A 12,636-nucleotide genomic window follows, 5' to 3' on the forward strand; every position below is an offset into this window, starting at 1 on the left:
CCTTTATCCTTTGTTAGGGTATGCTGACAACTATTTTCCCCATCTTTGATAGCAGCATCCCTACAGATATCAATTATCTGCTGCAATCTGCCTTGAGCATTGATAAGAAGAGGTTATGAAGGAGATGGAAGAAAGAGGATGATTTTTTTTTATTTGTCCCTAGATTTAATTTTTCCTAGGACAAAAAGGGATAGTATTAGAAGTGGGTTATTCAGTACATCAGATGTTTGACCTTTGTACATATCCTCCTTTCCACCTGGGGAATTTGATGAGGCTGAAAACAAAACCAAAATATGCATGGAAACATACCTTGTGTTGTGGGAAAAAAGCAACTCAAAACAGAAGAGAAATAATTAAATACCAACCAAAAATCCAGTCAACAACAAATGTTGTTTGCCCAGATGACACAGTTAAGACCATGAGATTATGCTAAACAATTTACTCTGAGCTGCCCCTGTGGGTGCCCTGCCTGCACTTTTGAGAAAATTCCTTGGAATGACAACCAGATACATCTAGCACCAGTCATATCCACGGAAGTATACTTCTGTGGATGAAAAAAGAAAAATGGGTTCCATTAAAAAAAAAACAAAAACAAAAACAAAGAAAGAAAGTAAAAAGAAGCACTGTAAAATTTCTGCTGTTAAACCCCTTTTCATCTTTCTTGTTTAATCTTGTGTGAAGGTTCACCAGGAGTCTGAGTAACTTTTGGAAAGCAATGCTAAATACAACTAGCAAATTCCTTGAAACATTCACGCATGGTTTAGTTTGGGCCAGAACAGAAATGGTACCATATGGGCCTATTCACATTCCATGACCCTCGGTCTCTTTTACTATTCCTGTAACTTGCTTGCCTATCCTTTTGGCCGGCATCACAGAAAATGTTTCCTGCCCTCTCTTTCCAATTGCACGGCCCTGAAGCAAACCACGCTTTATAACACATGGGGGGAGAAGAGAAGGGGGGAGACACTGATATTTACACCGTGCTTTCCATCACCCACTCTGAGCTCCCAAAAGTCCCTTTGGCCCCTGTTAGGTCATTGTCATCGTACTGCAAAAGCATGCCGTTGACCGAGAGGCTCCTCTTTGTCCAAATGTTTGTTATCTTTTTTGGGTAGGTGCAACACTGAGATGTGGCAAAGTCCCCCATGTCAAAAGAATGGCTACGTTTAGTTTTGCCCTCCAGAGGCAACATGAGGAAGCTGCGGAATTTGGACTCTGACTGGCCCAGCAGTGGCTCTTTGTCCGAGTGGCGGGCCACCGTGGAAGTTCTGGAGTCTGTCATTTCCTCCTTTTTCTGACATTTCAGTTCCAGGGAGGCAAAAGCTCCCATTAGCCGGTCAATATTGTGTTTTGACCGGGAAGGAGGCCTCCATTTACTGGACAATGTGCCCTGTTCACTTTGGAGGCTGTAGTTGTCACAGTCGCGGCTATTTGCGGAGCTGGAGGAAGAGGAGATGCTGCTCCGCGCAGACTGACAGTTAAACTCCATGAGCTCATTTCTCACCACCACTTTGGGATTGACCTGGGGCAAGACTCCGTTCTGAACTGGTTGTGCTCCATTTGTCTGCGAGTAGACGTTGCTGACGTTAGACATCTTGCCCTGGGAATTGTTGCAGACCTTATAGCGGACCATGAGAATTACAATGAATACCAACAGGGTGGCCACAATGATGCCTCCAATGATCAGAATCATGGTCCCACCCAGGAACTGACTGTGCATCGACTGGCACTGAGGGTAGTCTTCTTTGGTGAAGAACTGGGCGCATCCCACAATATTGGTGGCAGTAAGGGTTGTGGCCGTGTCATCCCACATTGCCAGGACGCAGAGGTCATAGCCTGTTCCAGAAACAAGGTTGGTTACAACAAAGGCCTTGTTTGTAGCTGGTATCATCCTTGAAATGAAAAAAAAAAAAGAAAGAAAGAAAAAAAAGAATTGGTTAGTCTTGATACAAAGGTAAAAGAAAGAACAGAGATTAGAACAACGTGATATTAACTGTTCCGAGTAGTGGCAGAGAGGAGCCATAAAATTCAGAGCCATAAAATTCAAACAATCATTCCAGCTTCCCAGCTCCTGAGGATTCAACATCTCAACATTCAGTAACACGCAAGTTTTGAGGCCAGTTCTCAACTGCGCAATAAAGGGAATAAGAAAAAGCAGACCAAACTAAACTGGGGATTCTTTTTCTCCTCACTTGCATCTGTCCTAATCTGAAATATATTCAAACTTGAACAAAAAACTCAGAATAAAAGCATGCAAAGAGCAGGTCTTTCTGAGTATGCAAATGGCCCTTGTGCTTGCTGAGTCTCAACGAGGCAGTTGTCACATTTCTTCACAGGTGCCTGAACATTTACTGTCTCACATCGGCAGGTTACTTACCTTGTGAAGGCAAGGGTCCACACTCAGTTTTCTCATTGACTGAGAGTGAAAGGCAGGCAACAATTTCTCTCTTTTTCTCCACTCTCCCACTTACTTTCCTCATCCTCCTACTCCCCACTGTGGGAAATATCTCCTAAAAATGCAGCTACCATCATCATCTTTGCCAGAAATTTATGACTGCAACCACCTTCCCCTGCGTGAGTGAAAAAGGAATGCTGGCTTTGGCAGTATGGGCTGTGGAAGTGTGAGGAGAGGTAGGAAGATATAGGTATGGAAATAAGAAGGTTTCTTTAAAATAAAAAATTCTACTCATGTATAAATCCATTTCCAAAAACCAAATAGCTGGGCTGAAGCTGTGCTCCAGGTTGGGACATTTATGGAAGTTGTTCTTTGCTGCCACAACACTTAAGCAGTCATTTGAACTCATGCAATATTAGAGCACCACTAGCATTCAAAATTAGCTGATGGGAATGAACATGGTCTACCCCCATTTCAAACTGGTGAAAATTGTAGCACATTAGTGGAACACATTGGATAATCCCAGATGTGGTGCCTGGTGGGTAGCCAAGAATAACACCAGAGAGATATCCCATGCATGTTTCCCATTACAGCCACATTGCAGGCTTGGGTGAGAGAAAAAAGCTGGAATTAAAACAGCCTATTATGACTTAGACCTGCAGGTCTTTTGCACCAGCAACAAGGGAGTCCTGCAGGCACTCAGAGCACACAGTGAGCTGGGGTGACTATTTGGGAGGGTAAGGCCTGGGCACAGGAACAAGGCAGACTCCTTGTAGGCGTGCCAGGCTTCCTTAGCCTGAAATCATTGCCCCAGCCAGCACAAACTGCAGCTCTGCAGAGCCCCTTCTGTGCAGTGGGAGGGAGCAGACCCACAGAGAGAAGCAGCTCTACATCAAGGCACTGCAAAGATGATTTTCTGATCATCTTTGCATTTATGCATTCACGCCACTTACTCAACCCTTCAGTCTGGCCACAGGTGAGGATGTGGCTCCTTTTTAAAAAGCAAACAAACACAGAAAAAAAAATTCTGTAAAGGAAAAGAAATATCCGTGAGAGACACTTTGAATATAAACATCATCTGGCAGGTTTACTCAAGGTTGTATTTGAAATTCTAGGCACATTTATCATCCTAATGTAACTTTGACACAGATATAGATAAGCTATTCAGAATGAGACGAGAGGTCATAAAGCAGCCCTCATGAAACACTCCGGATACTGTTGCTAAAATGGTTCCAAAAGTTGAAATATTTGGTCTCAAGCTATTCCTAATTGTTCTGCTCTCCCTATGGCTCTGTGAATAGAACACCTCTGCTCTCAGCAGACTTCACTTTGTTGAATTGTTTAAGTATATATGCACACACCAAGGATGATATATGGAATAACAGAATGCTATTGATCTTTAAACATTTGATTTTAAACTTGAATGGTTTCACCAACTGCTTCCTATCTCCTTTTGTAGTACTATACTCCACTTTTCACCACCACTCCCAGATCAAAACCTAAAAAAATTCTGCAGTTGTTAAGCCATTCAGAAGTTATTTTGCTGTAAAACCTCATTACAAACAAGTTGCACTGTATCAGAAAGAGTAGTCAGCCCCTCAAACTGGCTCTTGGACTTGGGTCATAATCCTTGGAAAAACAGGACTATAACACCACCTGTTAGAGTGGTTCCTTTGGCTTTGCACTGGTGAAACACAGAGACAAGAGACACCACTGTCTCTGAGCAAGCAGCAAACACCTGAGTTTTCTCACTTTACAGCTTTGCACGTGTCTGTGATCTTTGCATGTAGGCTTTCTCACCACTTACACAACCCTTCAGTCTGGCCTCAGGTAAGGATGTGGCTCTTTTTAAAAAGCAAACAAACATACAAAAATAGAATTACAGTTGTTCAGCCTCACACACTTATGCCCAATTTCGGTGAACATTGATAGCCCAAATAATTTACAACTTGCTTTCTTCAAACACGCAAGCTTCCAAGGAAATGTAACTGCCTAGAATATTTCAAGGACTGGCAGGTGGTGAATAGTGGCAAGAAGTATATAGCCATTCCATTTTTGAATGCACAGAATTGAGGCCATAACTAGTCCTAAAGCTTGGACAGGTTAATTGTGTTGAAATGTGCTATAATAAAAACCTCGTCTTAGAAACGAGGATCATTTCTAAATTCAATGAATTCTGGAAGTTACATCTGTGGCAATGTGTTTTCAAAAAAACTAATGTGTTTTCAAAAAACTAGTGTGTTTTCAAAAAATTACAGTTGTAGTCCCAATTAAGGAAAAAGCAATCAAGTTTCTATATACATCTAAAATAAAGAATTTTGGTTGTTTCAGCAAATAAGTTTTAAATGCTCTTATAAAATATTCAAATTATTCTGCTAAGGAACAGCTAAGCATAGGAATAAGCAACAATTTCAGGAGTACTAGGAGTCAAGTAATCAATTTCAGACTTTTCTGTCTTACAGGGAAGGCAATCTTGTTCTCTTAAACTTGCCAAATTTTAAGAGTATTTTGGTATGGCTCCATGCTTTGGTCTACCCTCCCCAAACATGCTGCCAGTCAGATGATGGATGACATCTCTTAACGCTCCCCACATCAATGCAGACACATTTTCATTCTGGGATGTTGATCACTGTTTGATTGTCCCCAACACAGGTAGCTGCAAGATGCCACTTGAGTCTTTGCTTTGCTGCCTAAGAGGGGGTGTCTCTTCATGGCTGCTCCATATGTGCAGTGCCATTAACCATTAACCATGCCCTTAACTCTGAGACTCAACAGCACAGAGCTGCTGCAAACCTAAGAGGGGCCAATAAAACTGGGTCTAGGCAGAGATCCTGCAAGGCTTTGTTCAGTCCACTCATCACCTAAGCACAGAATGTTGGTTTCAGATAGCAAGGATCTGGTGCATTAGAGATCAAAAATAGCTTTCTAAAGTTGTTAGCTTTTGGAACTCAGAAGATCCTGGTGTTCACCTGCCAGACCTCAGAGAGCAAACGTGCTTAACAGCTGTGGTATCTTGAAACAACAAGCTTGATATTGTCCATCTGCTCTTCAGGGCATGGTGACCTGCAGAGATGCTTCTCATCACACAAGAGGAATAAAGATCTAGATTTGATACTAGCTTTTCTTCAGCGGGAAAAAAAAAAAAGTGACAGTTGGCTAAGTGCAGGAGGACATTAACTAATGAAAGACTTGCTTATAGATTATAGGTTGTGAAAGGTTTTAATCTATCCAATTTAAGGAGTCCTGGAGCAGTGAGGACTGAGAAAGCAAACAAACACACAAATATGTCAAAGGGGAAAGTGCAAATTTAGTTCCAGCTAGGTCAAGACACAGTTTGAAAGTCTTATGGAAATTTCACTGTCCAGAACCATAAGACACAGTAATTTCTGCCTTTCTCATTTGGTTTATTCTCTTTGAAGTAGGAGAAGCAGGCAAATCTCTACATTCCTGCCAGGATTTTATCAGATTCTTAATCTAGTTTCTGAATCCTATCTGAAGGTCAAAATATCCCAAAGAAAACGATTCATATATTAACAAGGTTCTGACCTCTCTGAAAATCCTGCCTCTATAAGGAGTGAACTGACGATAGAGGCTTCACAACTGACCTTCTTAATTTACAGGAAAAAGCCCTCTTCTCTCATTCTTTGGTACAAGAGCTTTAGTTACTGCAAGAGGAGGAGACTTCTGGCCAGGATTGGGGCATGGCATAGGTGTCTGAAATAGAACAGTAGACAGGGGCTCCTTGGAGAGTTAATGTGGGATGAAGAGCCATGAAGCCGTGAAGGTTTGCAGGGCTTCTTCAAACAATGCATTCCCTTCAATCCATGGAGATTTGTGTCTCATTTTGTGAAAGCACCAAAATGAGACCATGAGACGTTTTTTAAAAAAAGGGAAGGAGAGTGCTTGAACTCTTACTTGAAGTCAATCTTATTTTGTATCACCACTAAAATGCCCTTGCTATGTCCTTGTGGACACAACATTCAGCAAGCAAGCAATTTTGTAATTATTCACTTTGGTGTGTGGTGATATTAAGAAAATTAGAAAATAAATCAGTTAGAAATGCGGGGGAAAAAGGTTTGCTGCAGACTTCTGTCATAATCCCAGATGCAAGTGAGCACTGAAGCTTGCAGAGAGTGAACTGTGCTGAGAATTTAGGATAACTGAGTTTTATTCTTCCTTTATCAGCTTCACTGATATCAGGCTCCACTTTATCAGTAACTCTCAGTTCCTGAGAAATCATTTTGCTGTACTGTAAGGCTCCTCATTTATAAAATGGGGATAATGCCGGCAATCTCCTTTCAAAAGAGGCCTGTAGTGTATCGGAGGAAATTAGTAGATATTGTGATTACACTGTAATACACAAATGGTTCTTTTCTTCTATGTAGCACTGGGGACTAGCAGGACTGAACTGCTGGTTAACACTGCGGTTATGCAAAACAGACAAATTAGACAAAACCCAGATTAGGTTAATTGGCTAGGCAATTCTCTTCCTTTCCTCCACCAAAAGAGGGATATGATACTATCTAGTGTTAGTATAAAACTGCTTTAATCACAGAACTTGCAGGGACCTGTCAAAGCAATTCCTTTGGGAAGGTACTTGCAACTTCCAAGACTGAGTTCTATAGTAACTAGACTATGTTGCTTTTCTCATAGTCCTTTTTCTTTTCTTTTCTTTTCTTTTCTTTTCTTTTCTTTTCTTTTCTTTTCTTTTCTTTTCTTTTCTTTTCTTTTCTTTTCTTTTCTTTTCTTTTCTTTTCTTTTCTTTTCTTTTCTTTTCTTTTCTTTTCTTTTCTTTTCTTTTCTTTTCTTTTCTTTTCTTTTCTTTTCTTTTCTTTTCTTTTCTTTTTTTTTTTCTTTTCTTTTCCAGGACTATGTACTACCTATGCACAATTTTTGTTTTATCATCTGGGTCTATATACTACCTGTATACAACTTCTCCTTCTGAAATGAATGCTAGGGCTTCAAAATAGAGTCCTGATAATTTATTAAATGCTGTATCAGGAAAAGGTGAAAAAAAGCTAAAAAAGCTTAATTCCTTGGGTGTGAATTTTGTAGCTGTTGTAGACTATATGCTAATTATGGAGCAACTGCTAACCAATGGTGCCATTATTCGCTATGATTTGTGATAAGGAGGGGAAAAGAAAGAGAAAGAGGGAGGCAAAGGTGAAATAGAAATTGTTTTGCAAAATTATACTCCAGCTAGTTAGCATACTATCTTTTCTGTATAGTAAACCCTTACTGTGAAAATACCAGTCTCACTGTGCACTCCTAAACTTCCTCTTAGATAAAGTTCCTTTCACTTAAGTGCAAAATATTATTCTCAGAACTAGAAATCATTCCAGAAAAATTAAACACTAGAATCTGATAAATTTTTGTTTTTCAGAGAAAATTTAATGCCAAAATTTATCCTTTTTTTCATTAATAAGTTTTTCCCCTATTTTAAGATATTTATTGGTTTGGTTTGATTATTTTCTTCAGTCCAGTTTCCTATGTTTTTTTCTGGAGAAAATAAAAGAGAAAATATTCCAGGTAATTTGCCATTGAGGGTTGTAGAAGGGTCTGAGAGAGTCCTACATTTCAGGTGGAGTGGCCACCTTCAATCTCAGTAGGATAGAAGCAGGCTGGTAGAGGAAGGGGAGAGGGAAATTATCAGTGGGGGCATACTGAAGAAAGATTGACTAAAAATGTGAAGATCTTTCAGCAAAGCCAAGACAATTTTAAAGATAGTGAAGTGAAAAGACCTCAGATGGTGGACAGAGATTAAGAAATCAGGAGAAAAAGGCAGAAAAAGATCAGAGGAAGTCTAGAAGGATCTAAATTGAAGTGAAAACGTCACACATGATATATTTCCCGGGAGCAAGAGCATGCAATTGACAAATTAGGGCTGCGCACTTAGCATTCTTCTTGGCTGCCAACTTTTGTGATTTGCTTGAAAGTTTTATAGGATATACTGGTGTAATATTTTTTCTGTATTTTTTTCCTGGAAAGCCCCAGTTTCTGTAGTGATGGAATGAAAATAGAATCTAAAACATTATTAAAAATTAAGTAATCTAATAATGGAGATTAATTTCTGACCCTTTGGATTTCAAAAGAAATCCTTGAATATGTGTCTTCAGATCATACCAAGGCCTCAGGAATTTTAAAAAAACAAACAAACAAAAAAAAAACCCACCAAAAACAAACCCCCCAAATATAGGCAAAAAGTTCCAAGTATATTTCTGTGTGCAATTGCTCTTTTGGCACCTGATTCAAGATTTTTTAAATTTAGAATCTGGGAAAGACAGAGACCTATTGTGACCTGAATCTTGGAAAAATGACAGTTTTATTTCTGGTGTCCTGGGAAAAGTGATGTTTGTTAGTATTAGCAACAGGGTATAATTCCTCTGTCAGTCATGTCAACATAAGGAAATGTCAGATAATACCAGGAGGTAGCCAGACTTTTTCAGTAAACACTAAATCAACCCAGCATGAATAATTTATTGCATTTTTATTTTATTAGTTTTGGGGAGTTTTATGATATGCAATCATAATTTTGCCTTCAGATGGAACATTTATTATTAAACACAAATCCCTTCTTGCTTTTCTGAAACTTATCTTCTCATCACGCATTCATCCAGCTGCCCTTCAGAGAATCTCTCTTGTCAAATAAAACACATAGCACATATCATTTAATTATTATTTCCTAATTTGCTTAGGTTCTTTGCTGCTCTTTTGGAAAAGTGGGGTTGGAGGTGGGAAGAGAAGTAGAGACAAAAGCAATTGATATGCCTGTCAGAAGATGGTGAGCCAGGGAGATATTGATATTAAATATATGCCTTGTGCTATAAGGGAAAGTAAAAAAACCAAAACTTTAAACTATTGCCTCAGAGAATGTAATTTTTTTTTATAGGCTGCTGAATAATGTCCCCTAGGGGCACTTTGGAGTAATTTATCAGGTGTCAGAGGAAAGTGTAGGCCTCTAGGGGACATTATTTCACAAGGCTGAGGAAGGGAAACCATGGTATAAGGTATTCTGCTCCCCTCCATTGCCATTGCTCTCTTCCCTTTATAATTCTCAACAAAACTCTTGCAAACCACAGGGGGCTGCAGTCAGGCTCAATGGGTCAGGCACTTGGATGAAGATCACCAGAAACATCTTCTGATCCTTTGAATCAATGAAGGTGCTCACTTCAGCTGTTTGTTCAGGTGAAAGCTGCTGCTCTGGTTCAATCTCATTTTGGTTCATGTTGTGTGACAACACAAAATTAGTCTTTCAGGCTCCCTGATCTGTGCTATAACTTCTTTCATGTGGATACGACAGAAGCAGAAATTTAGTGCCCTGAGCTTTTAATTTTATCTTTAGAGGGAAAGCAGATACACTCTAGGAAGCTTTGTCAGCACTAAAGATTAATCCAGTCACACCCAAGCTGTTCAGCAGCACACAGAACACCTTTCACCTCATTATACTAACTGCCTCAGAAAAAAAATTCCTCACACGAATTCAAATCCAACTAAAACATATTTAAGCTCATTAGTGGAGTAATTGAAAGCCCACACAATATTTCTGTTAGTAAACGTGAAGCTGAAGTATTTATGGAAACAATGCAGAGGCACACTAATGAATTCACTCTGTATCCACACCTAAATGTAGAGTTAGAAAGCTCTCATAATTCACAGCAATGTTTCAAAGAGCCAGCCAGAATATTTCAGATTACTCAACAGTATGTAAAAGTAGCAACTGACAGTGGAAGCAACATATTACAACCACTCTGTTTCTAAAGATGGGGAAAGGTAAAAGTTTTCCATGAAAGGGATGTTCAAGTAATTAAGCAGAATTTGGGACCTGGGACACACTCTTCCTAGGTTTTTATAGACAAATGGCTCAAACACTTGGCTGAAGGGTCATGGTTATTTTCTCTGACTCAAGTAATTCAGAATTCTTTTTTGCAGCGTTAGACAGTTACCTCAGAAAAGGTCATCCTGCCATACCAGCAGAGGTTACCAAAAGGGAGCAACATTAGAAGTGAAGAGCACATTTAGAAACTCAAATGAAATTAATTTGGAAAAGGGAGTCTGCTATTTTCCTGGCAGAACAGATGTCAGATTCAGCCATATGCTGTCCTTTCTTGAGAGTTACAAGTGGGATTTTCCATTTATTTCCAGGCAGTGAAATCTGTGTAAATTATAATGAAGGGATCCTATAGAGGTTAACAGATGCCCACTCCTTTTTTCTGTGAGAGCTAATGTGAGCTAAGATAAACAGGATCCTCAGTGACTTACTAGCAATTTTGTCCCTGTTTGCAGCTCAGAGCCCTTATGCCAGGCTGAAACTCACATGTTCTGCAGAAACTTGGTGTCCTTCCACACAGGATAGTTTTATGTCCAGAAGGTCATGCTGGAATGACAAAAACTCCGGGCACTGCCTGAAGTTATGTTTGCCCATACTTTGTAATTGGCTGGCCAAAGCAAACTTCAACATGCTGTTTCAAGTTCTTCTGTCAAAAAAATCTTTGTGCTCTGGTAAGAGAAGTGTGGAATCAGCTAACAGCTGACAAGACTATTCTAATATTCTAACCAAAAGAAAGAATCTGAAATGAGATGAAATGAAATGAAATGAAATGAAATGGGCGTCACCACCCATAGAAACTGTATATACGCTGATATATCAGTTTGTACAGAAGAGTGTCTCAGCATTAGTTTAAGGCAAAATTTATGCATTATTAAAAAAGTTTAAACACATATAACTCAAGTGTTTCCCCGCCTCAGTGCTTGAACTTGTTGTGGATATTCTCAAGAGATAAGGAATGGTTATCTACCAGAATTTCAAGTATCTCTCTTATCATGAAGGTTGAAAAAAATAGTTTAATTCCCAAGGGAGAGAAAGGGAGAACTGCATTTACCAATTCTAGAAAAATGAACTAAAGTAACATCTATCAACTCACCAAAGACACAGACACAGTTCACCTATGTTTAGAGAATCTCCCTGGCAAACCCTTTACCCAGTTAGCAAACATTGGAAATACCTTTTACTGTGTGAAAGGGATACAGAAGAATTGTTTCCTTCTTGTAAAGTGAGGAAACTTTTTTGAAAACATATTAGCAAAGTAATCATCAAGCTTCTAGATTCTGAACTGGAAGAGTGAGGAAATATTTTGGAACAAAAATTTCCATGAAGCATGCACAAGGTAAGGAAAAGCAGAATGATTCAAGGTGACTTTTGCAGTAATATCCAGGATTTTTTTTCATATGCAGATTAAGAACAAGGGGTGCAAAAATCACTAGTGATCAGAAAATATTGTCTCCTTGGTGAGAAAATAAGCAGAAAACAAAAAAGTAAAAAAGTAACATAGATATGTAATGGGGGCGTTTCCTAAAGCAGAGGTCTGACATTTTGTCATTTTCTGGGTATTGCACATAAAGCAAAGGAAAAAGAAGGCTAGAAAGACTGGATAGCCTAGAAAGACATGGAGATGTTGAATTTTGGAATGCTCGACTAAAGGATAGAACACAGTTGCATCCTTTCAGTTTGTGCTACCAAAATCAGATAAAAGCATTGCTCACCAACCTGAGACACCCTGCTTCTTTAAAAGCTGAGCCTGGACTGAAAGTGTACTGTGTGAAGAATGACAAATCCATTACTGAAAAGGAAAGTAAAACCCATCCAGCAAGAAAACAACTTTTAGCTTACAATGACCCCAAGAGAAATAAAATGAGAAGTCAGTTATAGCTTCAAATAGCAACATGATTTTATTGTCTAGAAATATGTTTTATCATTTAGCAATATATATGTATGATAAAAGATCTTAGATAAGTGCCACAGATTTCTGGTACATGAAAAAAAATTAGCAAAAACTAGTTTATTATTTAGTTACATTTTACTCTCCACAATTAGGAGTCTAAAAGCAGAATACTAGCAGTCTAGTAAATATCAGCAGTCCAGAATCCAGGCTATGCATCCCATTAGCGAACTCATTGGAAAGAGGAAAGCTTGAGCAGTGTTACTTGAATTTTTCTCTCTTCCAGGTATCAGCTATATACTTTGCAAATATATATTTAGCCAGCCTGAAATTAGTTCTCGCTTACAGAAAGTATTCAAAAGATTTTTAAATACCAGAAAAGGAAAAAAATCCTACTCTTTAAAAACGTTGCATATTAAATGAGTTCATAAATATATGACTGCTCTAATTTTGCATCTCCATTTTATTTAAGAGAACCCCAATTGTTCTCTTTAGGTTTGATGGTGTAACATTAAGAAGAGAGCA

At 38.9% G+C, this 12,636-nt stretch overlaps 1 protein-coding gene across 1 annotated transcript in view; it reads right to left on the minus strand.

Moving 5' to 3' along the window:
• Positions 1-973: 973 nt before the first annotated feature.
• The window catches only part of LRFN2 (leucine rich repeat and fibronectin type III domain containing 2), a gene marked incomplete at both ends in the record, with an annotated part of 34,313 nt that continues 22,650 nt past the window's right edge, over positions 974-12,636 (minus strand). Inside the window, one exon of the mRNA XM_084202827.1 lies at positions 974-1,892. Coding sequence (XP_084058953.1) covers positions 974-1,892 — 919 coding nt within the window. The remainder of the gene's footprint in view (positions 1,893-12,636) is intronic.

Source organism: Fringilla coelebs (assembly GCF_963513975.1).
Source record: "Fringilla coelebs genome assembly, chromosome: 3".
Taxonomy (NCBI): domain Eukaryota; kingdom Metazoa; phylum Chordata; class Aves; order Passeriformes; family Fringillidae; genus Fringilla; species Fringilla coelebs.